At 40.7% G+C, this 18,184-nt stretch overlaps 1 protein-coding gene across 4 annotated transcripts in view; it reads right to left on the bottom strand.

Annotated features, from left to right (window-relative positions):
* The window catches only part of TRPM6 (transient receptor potential cation channel subfamily M member 6), a 146,985-nt gene that overhangs the window by 27,137 nt on the left and 101,664 nt on the right, over positions 1 to 18,184 (bottom strand). For all 4 annotated transcript variants that reach the window (XR_010659516.1, XM_065908140.1, XM_065908139.1 and 1 more), the window contains 5 exons: positions 14,571 to 14,764; positions 11,489 to 11,621; positions 3,144 to 4,276; positions 2,888 to 3,000; positions 1,268 to 1,391 (listed from right to left, as the gene is read on the bottom strand). Coding sequence is in view for 3 of the 4 variants with exons in the window: in XM_065908140.1 (XP_065764212.1) it covers positions 1,268 to 1,391; positions 2,888 to 3,000; positions 3,144 to 4,276; positions 11,489 to 11,621; positions 14,571 to 14,764 (1,697 nt within the window). In the remaining variant the exon portion in view is untranslated. The remainder of the gene's footprint in view (positions 1 to 1,267; positions 1,392 to 2,887; positions 3,001 to 3,143; positions 4,277 to 11,488; positions 11,622 to 14,570; positions 14,765 to 18,184) is intronic.

Below are 18,184 nucleotides of genomic sequence, written 5' to 3' on the forward strand. Positions count from 1 at the left end.
AATTAATTTCCTCAAAACTTTACCTTTTGTGTTTAGGAGGGGCTATCTGACAGCACATCCTCAAAATTATTTTTTAATTCTTTTTCAATTCTTAACTTGACAAGTTTTTGAAAAAAACAAATTTCTCAACCCAGAATGTGGATCAAGACACTATGCCTCCTAAAGTCTTCAGATTAGCCAAACACCTGGAATTAGCCTAATTCTCTAGGTCTTCTCTTCCTTTCTGATCACTAGATTTAAATGAGATTCTTTGCCAGAACCCTCTTACCACTCCCATCTTTCTCAGTTTGAATTTTTTTTGAAGTAAGAGAAGATGGTCAAAAGGTACAAACTCCAGTTGTAAGATAAATAAATACCTGGGGAGGTAATATACAGCATGGTGATTATAGTTTAACAACACTATACAGTGGCTAAGATAATAGATCTTAAAAGTTCTCATCACAAGAAAAAATAATTGTAACTATAGGAGGTGGTGGACGTTAATTTATTATGGTACTAGTTTTGCAACAAAGACATACATCAAATCATTATGTTGTATATCTAAAAGTAATCCATGTACCTTAAGTTTAGTACTTCAAATAATTTTAAATATTTATGACTTGCTAACCACATAGTCCCTTCTGTTTAAAAATTAGTAAGGGTTTCTTATTATCAAATGTAAGAAGTTCAACGTTCAGTTCATCGCTACCTATTCTGTTCATAATAGGTCCTCAACGTATCTGTCCAGGCTTATTTACTCTATGCTTAGCTCACAGTCTTCATTCCTAGCTCACTGATCTGTCTTCTATCCTCTACAAACATCATTACTACTAAGTTTAAGGGAATCTTGCTGATGGAATAAACACTATATGGGAACAGTTGTAAATAACCAACTACAACTCAGTCTTCGGAGTTCTGTGTAAGGGCCCAGTTCAACATCACCTGAACTTTAAAGAATTTATAACATTAGATGACTCCACCCCATAAATTATACTAAATGAATATTCCTTGCTGCAGATTCAACAGCTCTGAATAGACTATCTACATTTTAATTAATTTTAATTTTTCTTTTCTGAATTCTGACAATTATCCCATTAAACAAATGTAAATTGCATCTCTTTCATAAAAACTAAAAGCAGAAAAGAGCTATTTTTCTAAGAAAGTGTGGCCCCTTTTCATTCTCTCACCTTCACTTGAAAGAACAGCAGAGACCCCCACTGGTCTAAAGCCCATACCCTGAGGAAACTACCAGGGCTTGGGTAATTCAAGAATGCAGACTGTTACATACTTATCTGACTAAATTTGGACACTGGAATCCAGTTCTTGCTGCCCTTCTGTGCTTCTGAGATCTTATTTTCTCCGGGCTCTGGGTTCAATTGGTCACTTTGAGAGCAGGAGTTGACTGTTATGACCTGGGGAGAAAGACACTCATTGAAACAGAGTGACGTTAAGCTGAATACATTCCAAATCACATTAATCGCTGACTCAATGGACATGAGTTTGAGCAAACTCTGGGAAATGGTGAAGGGCAGTGAAGTCTGGTGGACACAAGCATCCATGTGACCTTCCTATTTGCAGTCCTGACTCAGAACTAGGGTGAGGAGCAGGGTTTCTCAAACTTGAGTGTGTGTCAGAACCAGCCGGGACTGTGTTAAACCCACAGATTGCTGGGTCCTGCCCTCAGGATCTGTGTATGATTCGGCAGGTCTGTGCGTGTGTGCTAAGTCCCTTCCGCAGTCCATGACTCTGTAACCCCTTGGACTGTGGCCTGCCAGGCTCCACTGTCTGTGGGATTCTCCAAGCAGGAAGACTGGAGTTGCCATGCCCTCCTCCAAGGGATCTCCCCAACCCAGGGATCCCACCTGCATCTCTTACGTCTCCTGCAATTGGCAGGTGGTTCTTCACCACTCGTGCCACCTGGGGAGCCCTCAGTAGGTCTGAGGAGAGGGCAAATCTGAATCTCTTAAGTTTTCAGGTAATGCTGATGGGAGACCACAGTTTAAGAACCACTGGTATAAAGCAAAACAACACAAACATAAGGCTTGGGTCCGAAAGAACTGGTTAGAATTCTATCCCTGTCACTCAGAAACTATATGAACGGAGCAAATCACTTCATGTCTATGAGCTCCATTCCCTTCATCATTAAAAGAACAGAGAGCTAACGATAATGGCTGCCTCAAGTGCTTCACAGGGGCAGAGAAGAAATGAGATAAATTGACAAACTACGAGGTGACTAACAAAAGCAAGTTATTAGTACTTGAGCTCAGTTATTAATTCTTATTTTAACTCTGGCCATTTTAACTATTCCCAGCATAATTCTAAACTCATATTTTATGGGATCCCAGCAACTCATCGCATGTTCCCTGAAGGAAGCACATCCTTTATGGACGTTAATCTCCTTCAAAAGGTGATTCTGCACTAGTCACTATGGAAAGGCACATGAAACCACGTGAGATCCCGCTGTACGCTCACTAATATGCTAAAATCAAAGAGATTGAGCCTACTAAGCACTGGCAAGGACGTGGGCCACTGGAACTCTCATAAACCACGACTCATAGACTGCTGGCGATGTCAGTTTCTTCTAAAATTAAACAAATACTTACCATATGACTTTACTATTCTACTCCTAGTTACCAAAGAGAAGTGAAAACATATGTCCACACAAAGACCGGTACACAAATGTTCTTAACAGCTTCGCTTGGAATAGCCCAAAACTGAAAGTAACACAAAAGTCCTCCAACGTGAGTTGATAAATGAATTATTGCAGATCGGCTCTGCTGACTCTTAGATTTACATCTCCATTCCTTCCAGGACAGTGTTATTTTGTGTACTTGGCACTTTAGAATAAAGAGAAATCGAGCTAGGACAGGATACTACCTCAGTTGCCAAAAACATAGAAGGCACTTACTGGCACCTGCAGTCCTTGTGTTTTCTTCTTTTTCTTTGACAGTTTCCTATCCTTGGTTAGCAATTTTGTTTTGATCCATTTTGACTGTCCTATCTCTGAGAATTTTGATAGATCTGTAAGGGAAATGATTTACATGAGGCAATTAAAACAGTATGTGGAACCATTTCTTTTCACAGGTAAGACTGAGAGAATAGGGAGAATGAGAATGGTAGCAACATGAGAATTTAATCCCGGTTTTAAAATGTTTACTTCTTACTTTTAATCTTAGAGATCTTCAACTTCTCCTCCTTGGGTAATCTCAAGCTCTGATTCCCAGTGAAGGGCTTATCTGTCTGAAGCAGACTGATTCGAAAGGATGTGCTTGGCTGGAGCCATGGAAGTACTTCTGAGCAATCCCTCTGGGACAATCTTGCCGAGTTATCAGACAGGGATCTGCCCCGGATCTGCCTCCGGCCATGTTCACTCTGTCTGGAGTCATGGTTACAAGTGGAGGCCACGCTGGTTTGCCACTGTTTCTTGGGGCTAAACACACCAGTTTCATCACCTTCTGAAAATGCCCAGTTCACATATCCACCTCCAGATTGCATGCTCTTGACTTGGGAAGGGAGGGAGGTCACTCTCGTGGGTGCAGGTGTGCAAATCAAAGCAGGGAGCACGTGTTCCCCCTCATCTGGTCTGGCTGGTATCTGAGCAAGTGACTCACACTGCTCCTTGGTTTCCACCACGGGGCCCCGGGCTGAGACACCCGGAGTCTGCCACATCAGGGGAACAGGGACCTCAGCTTGGCTGACGTGTTCAGTTGTCAGCCCACCTGTACCTGCTTCTGCAGATGGTCTGGACAGAGGCAAGTCAGTTTTTGCAGAATAAGAAACTTGTTCTAGGTAAGACGGGACCAGGAGATACTGGCCATACTTTGGGTGTGCGTGTCTGTTCAGCATCACCCCAGAAGCAACGACACGATTTTCTGTGTCTTGCTCTCCTTGGTCATCTCTTACATTTGAAGTCTCTTGATCTGTAATCTCAAGAAAGGGCCCTTTATGTCCTCGTGGGGGATACCAGCCTCTGGCCAGGCTCCTCAGCAAAGAAGGGGGCATGCTGTAACACTGATACTTCTTCTTCTCAGAGAGTGGCATGCTGCCCAGAACCTCTGCACAGATGACATTGCTCCAGCTGTGGGGAAGTTTTCTGCAAGTAGAATGCTTTCTGTTGGCCAGGAGAGCCTTATCTTCTTGTAAGGTGTCAACCGCAGAAAGGACTTTTAAGGTATCCACTGTCAGGGCAGACAGATCCTGCAGATGTCCCACCTGGCTGTCCAAAGACAATAAGGACTCCTTTATGAAAGACACCTTTTCATTCATTTCTTTCAGTTGGAAGTACATCTCAGTAACCCTAAGGGTAAAAGGAGAGAGAAAACCAGTAAGCCCAGTAAGCCAATGGGAACTGGCCTTCCTGTCTTCCTGCTCTGCTTCCATCTCTAGGCGGCTCCCCAGGCTAAGTTGCTTCCCTATGTTCGGTCTGTCTTCCGCCTCCTTCCCGATCCAGTAGACACTCTCATCCCAGGTGCTCTCACCCACTCCTACAATTCCCACTGTCACCAGAAAAAGGAAAATTAAAAATTGTATTTCTAGCCCTTATTTCTCTCCAGTATTTCAGAACCACATTTCCAGCTTCTACTAGTTATCTTCCCAATCACCTCATCAATCAGCCTATTTGTATTCATTAATATATTCATTAATTACATGACAAACATTTTAATATCTCCTACTGTCAACCACTGTGCTATTTTGGTAGAGAAAGGAAATCCTGAGGATGAAACCAGAATGATAGGAATAGAATCAATAATAAAGAACATAATTAGAAAAAGTTTATAGATCTTTTAAAATAAAATTCCATGTCTACAGTATAAACAAGCATCCCGGTTTCAAACAAAACCCATTTTAAGAGACCTACAATCAGAGAAAGCCTGAGGCAATTCTTCAGTGATTTCGAATACTTGAACCCCAAATTATGATATTGAACCAGTGGCTCAAGTAAAAGCAGCATAAGACACCATCAGTTATACAAGTACAAAAGTACATTGCAAGTAGAGTCAAATTAAATTTAACAATTGATTTCATTTAGAGAATTAGAACGAACAAAGAAAATATATCTATATCTATCTCTGTTATATGGGTATAAATTTTGTTTTGTGTATACCCAAAAAAAGATACATTGAAATCCTAACCCCCAGTATTCCTAGAATGTGACTTTATTTGAAAGGAGGGCCTTTACAGAGGTAATCGAGTTAAAATAAGGTCGCTAAAGTACACCATAAACCTGTGTGACTCATATGCTTATAAAAAGGGGAAATCTGGACATAGAGGGGAGACAACGTGAGACACTACCTTCCAACTGGAGCGATGCACCTACAAACCCAGGAACACCAAGGGCTGTCAGCAAACGCCGGAAGCTAGGAGTGAGGACAGACTCTCCCCTAGGGTCATTAGGGAAAGCATGGACCTGCAAACGTCGTAATTCTGGACTTCTAGCCTCCAGAACTGTGAGATAATAAATTTCTATTGTTGTAAGACACCCACATTTTTGGTATTTTGTGAGGTGTGCATGCATGCGTGCTAAGTCACTTCAGTTGTGTCTCACTTTTTACGACCCTATGAACTGTAACCCGCCAGGCTCCTCTGTCCATGGGATTCTGCAGTCAAGAATACTGAAGTGGGTTGCCATGCCCTCCTCCAGGGGATCTTCCCAGCCCAGGGATGGAACCCAGGTCTCTTATGTCTCCTGCATTGGCAGGCAGGTTCTTTACCACTACTGTCACCTGGGAAGCCCTTTGTTATGGCAGCCCAGGAAATTAATACAGTTATAACATTTTTCTTTCTTTCCTCTGCAGAAAGGAGTATACTTTCCAATTTCTCAATACTAAAAATCTTTGATAAACAGAAATAAAGTGAAAAGTAGCAAGGGAGGGAACACAGTCAACAATTTCATGACTCACATCACCATATGCAGAAATAAAAAAATTGTTCCCAGTCTTATTTGGAGGCTGGGAGAAGCAGTGATTGATTATATCATGAAGAGCTTGGCACTCGGTTCTAGGAAGCACTTTCCAAAATAGTGTTAGACATCCCCTCTCTAGAATATATTTCAGGTCACATGGATTGAGAAATCTTCCCCTTCTTTCTGGAATCTTTGAAGATAGAAATGAAAGAATAAAGCAGGTGGTATTTTCTATTTTTAGTATCATCTGGGGGGGGTGGAGCCCTCTCTTGCTCCAACTTCTATAACTCTACAGAGCCTTAGTAAAGGCTTCCTGACCTTCTGGAACCTGTAAAACTAGAATTGGCAAGGATGATGAAGAAAAAGCACAAAATATATGTATATTCACCTCCAAATATGCTTCATTAGAGCCTCTCCATCTAGCACACTGCTTCATCTAATTCAAAAACAGTACAGTCTGAACAGCAGTAATGGAGACTCATTAAGTTCCATTAGCAGCAGCCCCATCGAAATGATACAATAGACACCAACAAGCATTCAGAGCCACAGATAATCTGCTACAATAGAGACTGTTAGGCAAATAACCTGGTCACCCTCAAATCAGGTCCTCTTGCGTTCAGAGGCACTTCTTTTCTAAAGTTCAATGTCCTATGAAACATATTTTAATTATATTTCTCAACCACGATCCACATTAATCAAGTCTTTGAGTCATTCTGACATGGAAAAGAAATTCTCATAATTTTTGTTTCTTCTGTGCAAGGTTTGAGAGTGAGGAGGAGACCAGTATGGCTATTGTTTCATTGTGGGTCTCTGGACTAGATATTGTAAAATGAAATTATAGAAAGTATTATTATTATTATAATCATCATGATAATCACAGTGTTCCTGAGTGCTCATTATATGCCAGGCATTATACATTATTTTATTTAATCCACATGACCACTCTATAAGGTAGGCATTCTACTATCCCTTCATGAATATAGGTCACACTACGCATCACAATGGTCAGTGAAAGAGTGAGGCTTCAAAGCCAGAGCGTGCAACTCCATATTCAATGGCATTAACCACTGCCCTCTAGCACATCTCAGCAACTCAGCAGGGATCCAGGCAAAGTTCTATTGGGGTCCTAGAGTCCCATGAAGGACGAATGAATTGCACCCACATTTTCCATGCTAGGAGTTGTTCACAAATGTTTCTCAGTAAGATATCATGATGAAACGATGATGGGACCTGCTCAAGCTATAACTCTGCTGAGTCACATTGTTCGATGTGATAGTTTAAAAAAAATTTTTTTTTAAGATGTAGCACTTCCCAAGTATAATGTAACCAAACATGCTTACTATGGAAAAATCCCTAGTTAACAGCTTATTCCATAGAACAGAGAGAGAAAACACTGGCTTACCCATCACTAGGGAGAAAAAGTAGCCAACATTCCAAATAGAAAAAGTAAAATATAAAACAGACTTAATATGTTCTCTTTCCACTTTTACCATTCGCCTAACTGTGTAAGGATACAGATAATCTCTCCTTCAGAGGTAGGCAAACATCTTCCTAATGTCTTCTCCCTCCCTCTTCCAACAACTGCTCAGTCACTGCCAGAAAATATTCTTCCCTTCCTGGTGGCTCAGACAGTAAAGAATCTGCCTGTAAGGCAGGAGACCTGGATTGGTCCCTGAGTCGGGAAGATCCCCTGGAGAAGGGAATGACTACCCACTCCAGTATCCTTGCCTGGCGAACCCCATGAACAGAGGAGCCTAGTGGGCTACAGTCCGTGGGGTCACAAAGAGTTGGACACAATTGAGCAACTTTCAGAAGGACCTCAATAAGGACCACCGTGTAAAAAGAGGGCTTGTGAAACAGCTCTATCAAAAAGGAATATTGATCAATTGTGTTTTGAAATTAAACTAGGGTTTCATAATCAAATACTAGAGCCTTTGAAAGCATCTAGAATCTTTTTCAGAAGCTACTTACCCATCTACTATCTAATCCTTCTCTACTCAAGCACCAAGAAAAAACTGAAGAAAATGTAATAGCATATGATGATTACTGGTGCTCAGTCTACTATTATTGCTATCATCAAGTTTCACTCTGCTTTCACTTGACTCATGATACTACCTTCTCCTAATTTTCATTATTCTCTTCTGATCAATTCTTTTCAGTCTTCTCCACGAGTTCCTCTTCCTCAGCCCATGACACAGGTGTTGACACCGCTCAGGGTGAGACCCATTGAGTCTCCTCACTCCACTCGCTTCCTGAGCATAATCGCTTCCTCTCTCATAGTCTTATTTTCCTACGATACAAGCAGGTGACTCCCAAATTTCCTGTTCAAATTTTGTCCTTAGGGCTCCAGAACCATATATGTATGTAAAGTCTTCCAGACACCTCTGGCTAAACATGCCACTAGAATCTCAGGCTCAACAAACTGAAACCTCATTGCTTCTACCCGCTGCCTCAGCCTCTGCCATGCATCTCACATTCCTTATCTCTGCAGTGCCACCTTTCATCTCATTACCCTGCCTTAGATATTATTCATCCTGGACTCCATCTACTCTCTTATCACCACATCCAATCCTTAACTCATCTCACGAATTGTCTTCTCTAAATATGTCTTTATTTATCCTCTCTGCTATGCCCTAAATGTTTGTGTCCCCACCCCAAATTCATATGTTGAAACCTTAATCTTCAAAAGTGATGGTGTTGGTACATGTGGCTTTTGGGAGGTGATTAGGTCATGAGGATGAAGCCCTCATGAGTGGGATTAACGCTCTATTTTACAAAAGAGACTCCACAGAGCTCTTTAGCGCCTTCTACCATGTAAGGATACACTCAGAAGTTTGTAATCCAAACAGGGCCTTCACCTGACCATCCTCACACCCATATCTGACTCTCAGCCTCCAGAACTATGAGCAATAACATTCTGCAGCTTCTAAGCCACCCAGTCTGGGAAATTTTGTAACAGCAAACCAAATAGTTTAGTCAACCTTAGAAGAAATCAACCCTGAATATTCACTGAAGGACTGGTGCTGACCTGAAGCTCTAATACTTTGGCCACCTGATGCAAAGAGCTGACACATTTGAAAAGATCCTGATGCTGGGAAAGACTGAAGGCAGGAGAACAGAATGACAGAAGACAAAGATGGTTGGATGGCATCACTGACTCAATGGACATAAGTTTGAGCAAACTCTAGGATACGGTGAAGGACAGGGAAGCCTGGCGTGCAGCAGTCCATGAGGTCGCATGAGGATTCAAGTCCACCAGGATTTGAAATAGCTCAACTGGAATTCCATCACCTCCACTAGCTTTGTTCATAGTGATGCTTCCTAAGGCCCACTTGACTTCATGTTCCAAAATGTCTGGCTCTAGGTGAGTAATCACACCATCATGATAATCTGGGCCATGGAAATCTTTTCTGTATAGTTCTACTGTGTATTCCTGCCACTGCTTCTTAATATCCTCAGCTTCTGTTAGGCCCATATCATTTCTGTTCTTTATTGTGTCCATCTTTGCATGAAATGTTCCCTTGTATCTCTAATTTTCTTGAAGAGATCTCTAGTCTTTCCCATTCTATTGTTTTCCTCTATTTCTTTGCATTGATCTCTGAGGAAGGCTTTCTTATCTCTCCTTGCTATTCTTTGGAACTCTTCAATCAGATGGATATCTCTTTCCTGTTCTCCTTTGCCTTTTGCTTCTCTTCTTTTCACTCAGACAACCATTTTGCTTGTTTGCATTTTTCTTGGGGATGGTCTTGATCCCTGCCTCCAGTACCATGTCATGAACCTTCATCCATAGATCTTCAGGCACTCTGTCTAACAGATCTAATCCCTTGGGTCTATTTGTCACTTCTACTGTATAATCGTAAGGGATCTGATTCAGGTCATACCTGAACGGTCTAGAGGTTTTCCCTACTTTCTTCAATTTAAGTCTGAATTTGGCAATAACGAGTTCATGATCTGAGCCACAGTCGGCTCCCGGTCTTGTTTTTGCTGACTGTATAGACTTTCTCGATCTTTGGTTGCAAAGAATATAATCAATCTGATTTCGGTGTCGACTATTTGGTGATGTCCATGTGTAGTGTCTTTTGTGTTGTTGGAAGAGGGTGTTTGCTATGACCAACGCGTTCTCTTGGCAAAACTCTGTCAGCCTTTACCCTGCTTCATTCTGTACTCCAAGGCCAAATTTGCCTGTTACTCCAGGTATCTCTTGACTTCCTACTTTTGCATTCCAGTACCCTATAATGAAAAGGACATCTTTTTTGGGTGTTAGTTCTAGAAGGTCTTGTAGGTCTTCATGGAACCATTCAACTTCAGCTTCTTCAGCATTACTGGTTGGGGTATAGACTTGGATTACTGTGATACTGAATGGTTTGCCTTGGAAACAAATATTTTCATTACAAGAAGGAAATCTGTAATTGTGTACGGTGATGGATGTTAACCAGATTCACTGTTGTGATCATTTCACAGTACACAAATGTCAAACCATCATGCTGTATGCTTGAAACTAATATATTGTTAGGTCAATTACAGCTAAATATGAAAAATGCATATAATCACATGCAATCCTTCATTATTTTAATACCTACAATTAGTAATACATGCACAGCAGCTTTGATCTTACTAGAATCTGTTTGTTCACTTTTTCCAACACGTCTCCTCCTCCTCAAAACTCTGAATGGCCTTCCTGCACTGATTCCCCCCACAATCACACCCATCCACAGACACCCTCACTGATGAATATCTTGGTTCCTGCAGCCCGGCTGCATCCTCTGCCTCACCCACCCTCCACATCCTCTTCTGGTCCCCACCATTAACTCTCCTTCCCAAGGACTTCACTCAGCAAATCACTTCTTCCCTCTGGCTCCTGCAGCTCCTTGCATTTCCAGGAACAAACACATTCTGTTATCGCCACATGAGACAAAAGAATCCCACCGTGTACCCATACCCTGCTTCAGAGGTAAACTTCTTACAGAACCTGCCTCTGACCTCTGTCTACTGTTCACCCTCAACTCGATGCACAAGAGCTAGTCAGGCCCCCTGAGCCCCAGGACCCCCAGGGCAACCGGCACCCTGCCCCTGGCCTCCTCAGGACCAACCTGCTGCTCCTGGACACGTCCGCATCCACTCCTGGGCACCATCCCACCTTCTCAGCTGCCTCACAGCAACCCTCCTGCACCAGGCTCCCCAGACAGTCCAACCTACCCAACCCAACCCAGCTCCAGCAGACCCTTCACTGCCATCATTCTCTATCCCCCTATACTACTTGTTTTTCCTCATCGCTCTTTTATGGTCTGGCATTAAATTACATATTTCTTTCTTGTCCTCCATTCCCATCACCCCTCCACATGCATGCACTAGAATGTAAGTCCTACAAAGGAAGGGCCCCTGGTCTCATCCACCATTTATCTCCTCTAACTTATAAGACTGTCTAGAACCCAGTAGATGCTCAATATATGTGCAATGATTACAAGAATATTACATACTACCTGAGAAAATTTTAGAGAATCAAAACCTTGGGTTTTAAAAGTAGACCTTTTACTTTTTTCAGCCATTCTAGTAAGAATCAGCTTTAAGTAGCAATTTAGGGGGTGAAAATACATACAGAACTTTTACCTTCCTGATGTCACTCGGATTTGTTCCTCACAACTACTGTTCAGATCGTCCATCTTCTCGTGGAAGTACTTTTCCACACACTGTTCTTCAAAATCGTGAAGTTTTTTCAGATCCTCCTTACTTAGGTAGAGTTCTGTGGAATAAGTATAGCATATAAAAAGAATCACTGTTCCCCCTCCATAGGAAGGTGAGACCATGTCTGAGTGACTTTTCTTCCACTGGTGTTGAAAATGGATAAAACTATAGTTTGTGTGACAATAGTTAACTGCCTTGCCACACTGTATTACTAATACTAATTGGGACGCACTATGCATTGGAGAAGGAAATGGCAGCCCACTCCAGTGTTCTTGCCTGGAGAACCCCAGGGACAGGGGAGCCTGGTGGGCTGCCGTCTATGGGGTCGCAGAGTCGGACACGACTTAGCAGCGGCAGCATGCACCAGCAACTGGAAGCACCAGGCTGAGTCTCCTAGTTGTTTTATAAACTGAAGTGGGGGTTTGGAGCTGACTCATGTGGAACAGATACTTTATCTTCAAAATTTTCCTAAGTTAGAATACTTTTGCACATAAAAATCCATCATATTTATATGCTAATGGCAGTTCCTCCACCAACTATTTAAACTGTCAAAATGACAACAAGTAACCCACAGGTTAAAATCAAGGTTAGAAAAATTCTACATCTGTTTCAGCAAATCCAGTAAGTGTAAGAAAGTTGTACCTTGTTGCACTGAGTTTATATAGACACTGAGTTGGTATATACTAAATTCTTCTATTGAAAAAAGATATTCTTGCCAGTATTATCAATGGCCAATCAAGGCTATACATCTTCACTGACAATAACTAATTCATTAAAAGACACATCATTTCATGATGTTATGAAACTAATGCAATCTCTATCAAACTTCAGTGATCACATGTGGTATACCACTTTGACTCTTACCTAACAGAAAAAAAAAATTATCTTTTAAGCAAGTTTCTAACACTTGTTAAATATAAAAATGCTGTTGCAAAAAGGGCAAAAGTGGAATGTTTTCTTCCTTTAACCATTTCACCTAAATTAGAGGAAAAAAAAGAAAAAACAAGAACGAACCATTAAAGTTCTCCAGAATTAATTGGAAATTCAAAGGTTCTAGAATTTATTTAAAATGCAAACTAACAAAAATATTAATTTTAGAAAGAAAATATTCAACCACAAAAGGTGTTCACAATGTTTGTGATTTTTATAGTACGGAAGAATTTTTCAGGTACCAAAAAAAAAGAACAAAACCCAATATGCCCCCCATCCCCACTCAGTTCTAAATTTTTGTTTGCATTAAAGAATCTTGTATGAGTAAGGAACTTTAGAACTGTGTGATTTGAACCTTCTGTGGATTCCTGAGAGCAAACAATCCCCAGGGCAATTCCAGCGACGGCGATAGGTACAGCTTGCAGTATGTGACATTTTCTCGCAACTGTCCACCAGGTGGCACTGCTACGCCATGTGCAAACATCCTGATCCTGAATACAGAGGCTCAAAGGCAATCTCACAAAAATTTAGAATTTCCTAAAACTCAGGGTGAGCGCACCTCTACCCATCAGAATATTTCCTCAAGTTTTATACCAGAATCACCCTATAAGTTCATATCAAGGTAAGCTCAGGAAAGGGTTCTTTGTTATGGTGCTATAAAATCTGGCCAAATCCTAGTTAATTCCAGGATCTCTCAAGTGGTTCACACTCTCCTGTTACAATTGTTCTGGGATGGCACTCTATTAGAAGCTGAAAAATTATAATATAATTATAAGCCTTTAAATTAACTTCAGTTGTTGCTTTGACTTCCTTATAAAGGCAGAATCTCTTGAGGGAAAGAAATGGAAAAGAAAAATAAATCAGTACAGTAGTTCAAGAAGAGAAAAATACTTCATAGAGTCAATTACCAGCAAGAGCAAAAGCATGTCACCCTATCAGCCTTGTGATAACACCTGTTAAGGGCTCACCAAAATGTACAAATAGTCCACAATTCCATATCTGAAACTCTTGGAAAGAGTCTGTTTCAGAATTCAGAAGTTTACTTTTCTAGTTCTGGAAATGTAATATAATGCATATGCCATAAATGAAGTAAAATCCCTACCTGGGGCTAGAGCAATACTCTGAAATTAGACACATTATTTCTGCAGCAAAATCAGTGAGTATTCTTACTACAAGGGAGAGAGAGGATAAGTGGCTTACATTAGTCCCATTAGCCTCTTCTAGTCAAATGAGTCTTTCTCTAACTTAAGAAGAAAAAGACTTTCCATTTTCAGATATATTTTGGATTTAGGAATTGAGATAAAGGATTGTGGATTTATGCCATTTCCTCTATATCTAGGAATTATCTAGATACGGGCCTAGTACCACCAGGCCTAGAGGAACTACAAAAGATCTGTAAGCCACAAGAATGAATTTCTCTTATGACAATTAGTATGACAGTCATATCGTGCTGTCAAGATACAGATAGCAAAATGAACTAGGAAAAAAATCTCAAAATGAGTTAGCTTTGCCAAAAAGAGAGAAAACCCACGTTTCTGTATCCTGAGTTGAAGTTCCTGAAAATATGAGACATCTATAGAGAATGACCTCCACATTCTGTAAATCAGAGAACCAGAGAGCCTTGACTCTAGTGAATAAGTCAGACAAAGTCTGGTTTATCTATGTCCTTTAATCCACAAGACCTGTATCCTTTCAATTTGGATTCCATCTTCATCAACTAGGAATAAGTACGGGTCACTGGGACTACTCCTCTCTAGGAACTATTCTGATGACTTCTCAGTTAAACAGAGAAAATACAGGTTTTCCAGGTGACAAAGAGCCTTTACAAACCCAAGCAGAGCTTCTGTTCCTACCCATTTCTTTCAAACTATTAATTACTATTAGCAAAAGATACTTTAACCGCATAATGAGATCAATGTATTTACTTAGACCCAGGTTCCCAACTGATCATCTTTTAATTTAACTCCCAGAGCCTTTCAACCTGTGCCCTGAATTTAATCGACAATATTTCAGGTGTCTTCACCTTGGATCTCTGCTGTTTACTCTCTTTCTCTTGTGCCACCAGTTAAAAACTTACTTAATCCAACATCACCCTCTTCTTGGTCATTTGGAGCTTGGTGCTGGCAAAGATGACGAAGCAGGAGACCAATGTGACTCAGCAGGATAAAAGGTGGGGGCAGCCAAGGCTTCTCATGGTAGGTCATGATGTAACGATAGCGATTGTATTTCCACAGGTTATTTGAAATGGATTTCAGATCTATGTAAACGTTACTGTAAGTTGCAGTAAAAGAGGGACAGTGTTTTAATACAGAATCCTGAAACATGGCAGTTAGATTACTGCTTTCTTTTCCAGCTTATGATTGGTTCACCTCATGTGACCAGTAGTTAGCCAATAAAAATAATATCCATTGCATTTATGATTCTTCTTTCCCAAACAACACACATTAATCCTCTACAATAAAATATGCTAATCAGAATATGCAAAAGGTAGCAATTACAATCAGAGAGAAGAAAATGCTAACATTTTAAATACAATGAACAGAAACTATCGTCTGGAAGTAACATTATTCCTGATTCACTGTCTCTTTTCACATAAGATCTTTTCAATCCATAAGTCATCCTTAATGATAAGCAGTTTTAATGTTCCTCTATATTAACAATCTTATGAAGAGATTCTCCTAATTATCAAATATGAGAAGTGCTAGAATAACCCTAGCTAAAACATTCAAATGGAAAAAAAGAAAAAGATGAGGCAGGCAATAAAAATCAATTCATCCTAAAATAAACCAATAAGCAGAACTTTGATTTAGAAGCTAGATCAATTATTTACATTAACTTTATAATAAAAGTAACTCCATATTGGTAGGCTACTTTGGATTTTTTTCCCTTTATTATATCAATTACAATATACAAATAGTGCAGAAAAATATGTTGATATTATAGAGCTTGTGATGAAGTTGTCATGAGTGGTACCCATTCTCAAGCAACATGTCATCCTTAACTATATAACTCTAAGTCTATAATATGATATGGGTGGGGAGGGCACAATGAAATATCTATCTTAATATTTTGCTTAGGCTAATATAGAATTTATTCCTTTAGAGAAAGATGGTGGAGAAGCACTTAAGAAGGGCAGACAAATTTGACAAATAAAAATGAAGGTAACCCTAAACTGCAGGAATGGTAAAGAGAAGAAACTCAAACTATCCTGGAGAAAAACAACTTAGGATTGAAGAATGGGGAGGGACTTCCTGGCATCCACGGTTAAGACTCCATGCTGCCACAGCATGGGATGCTGGCCCTGGAACTAAGACCCCACAAGACACTTAGTGAGATTTAAAAAAAGAGAGGAAAATGGAAAGGGGAAGTCTCAGATTACATAAGATAGATGAAGGAAGCACTGATGACTGGATTTAACAGCAATTCTTAAAGTGTAGTCACTGAGCTGGCAGCCCTAGCATCACCTGAGAACATGTCAGAAATACAAATTCTTGGGCCCTACCCCAGAATGGGGCTTCCCTGGCGGCTCAGACAGTAAAGAATCTGCCTGCAATGCAGGAGATCTCGGTTAGATTCCTGGGTTGGGAAGATCCCCTGGAGGAGGGAACAACTTCCTACTTCAGTATTCTTGCCTGGAGAATTCCAGGAACAGAGGAGCCTGGCAGGCTACAGTCCATGGGCTTGCAAAGAGCTGGACATGACTGAGTGACTTTCACTTACTCACTCACCTCTGAATGACCAAATTAGTCATCCCTGTCTCAGCAAGTCCTCCAAGTAATTCTCTTGCACAATCTAGTTTGAGGATCACCAAGGTTCCAAGCTACTCCCAGCCCAAGTGTGACTACAGCATGTCTACCAGCAGGTGGCGATCTTCAGTATTTGTCAGGTTCTGCGTAACTATTAGACTCTGGAAAGGGGCTTTTGGATAACTAGTCAGATCTGGGATTACTCAACTTGGAAGAACATCCGAAAGGAAATCAACACTTCATGTTCACTGGAAGGACTGATACTGAAGTTGAAGCTCCAATACTTTGGCCACCTGATGCAGAGAGCCAACTCACTGGAAAAGAGCCTGATAACTGGGAAAGATCAAGACGGAAGACAGGAGGAGAAGGGGGCCACAGTAGGTGAGATGGCTGGATGGCATCATCGACTCAATGGACATGAGTCTGAGCAAACTCCGGGAGACAGTGAAGGACAGGGAAGGACACGGACTGGCATGCTGCAGTCCATGCGGTCGCAGGGGTGGGACACGACTTAGCAACTGAACAAGCAGCAGCTTGTAGGGTTCTCGTTGTGTGTTCATCGCAGTGACAAGATTGGCCTGTGGGAGGGTTTCTCAGCCTCTCTTTTGACACCTGCTATTTTTGAGAAACAAAAATCTCATACCCACTGATCTTATTTGAAATGTCAGAATAAAAGCTATAACAATTAAACACCAGCAAATGTTACAAGTTCATAATGGTGAGACTAAAGAGAGATGACAGCTATCATATAATCTTGTAATAACTAATAAGATTTTCCCCATATATATGCAACAACAGTCATTTTTTGCCTGTGTTTTTATTTATTTTATCTGCTTTCAGCCTTATCTCCTCTACTTTCTTTACTTAGCTTCTATGCATTGATTTCCCTTTCCCTTTTCACTAAGATAATAAATAAAATACTTCATATAGTGCCTGGCATAAAGGAGGCATTCAGAAAAAACTAGTTCCTTCCCATCATGTCACTTGATTTCTTTCATCCATTAAATTCTTTTCAATGCTTGCGATAAATTCATAGGCGAAAAAGGAAAACCCAAAAGCAAAAAACCAAACTTGTTCTTGTGAAGCCTATATTCCAGAATGAGATAAATGGGGGCAAAAAGTAATATATAAAGAAATTATAACATATATAAGTGAGTAGGATAAAGAAAGAAGGGTAAGGGGGACCAGGCATACCAAGGAGATGATGAAAGGAAAGGGCGGCTGCACTTTTAAATAACATCCTTAGGTTTGGTAAGTGTCATTTAGGGCAACAGTGTTGAGAAAAGAAAATAGGGCCCAAAGACAGAAGCAGAGAAATAATTAGGAGGTTTTGTGGTGGTAGCAGTGAGGTATGACAGGTGGTTGGACTGAGGATCTATGTGAAGGTGGAGACAAAGGTATTTCTGACAATCTAAACCTAGAAATATGAGAGGCAATAAGAAGGCCAAGGTTTTTGGCCTAGATGACAAAAAAAAAAGACGAAGCTGTGACAGAAATGTGTGGTCTTCTTTAAAGATGTGGGAAAAACTATAAGAAGAATAAGTGTATATTGGGAAAGAGGGGAAATCAAGAGTTTGGACATTTAAAAGCTTAGAAATCTACTATACATCTGACTGGCAATGGAACAGGGCAGCTGGACCTATAGAACTGGAGTGCAAGAAAGAGACGTGGGCTGAAGATATACATTGGAGTTTGTCAAGATATAGAACATATTTACAGGAAACTGAAAGACGTCACCAAACAAAGCATAAACAAAAGGTCTGGGCCCAGGACAAACCCCAGTGTTAAAAGGCTGGAGAGAAGATGACAAACCAGGGAAAGAAGGCTGAGAAGAAGTGATGTGATACTGAAGGAAACAGAGGATGAAATATCATGAGAGCCGATGAAGGGAAGTTATCAAGGACTCTCTAGTCAACTTTCAACTCGTCATTGCTATTCTCCATGA

This window comes from Muntiacus reevesi, chromosome 17, assembly GCF_963930625.1.
Source record: "Muntiacus reevesi chromosome 17, mMunRee1.1, whole genome shotgun sequence".
Lineage (NCBI taxonomy): Eukaryota > Metazoa > Chordata > Mammalia > Artiodactyla > Cervidae > Muntiacus > Muntiacus reevesi.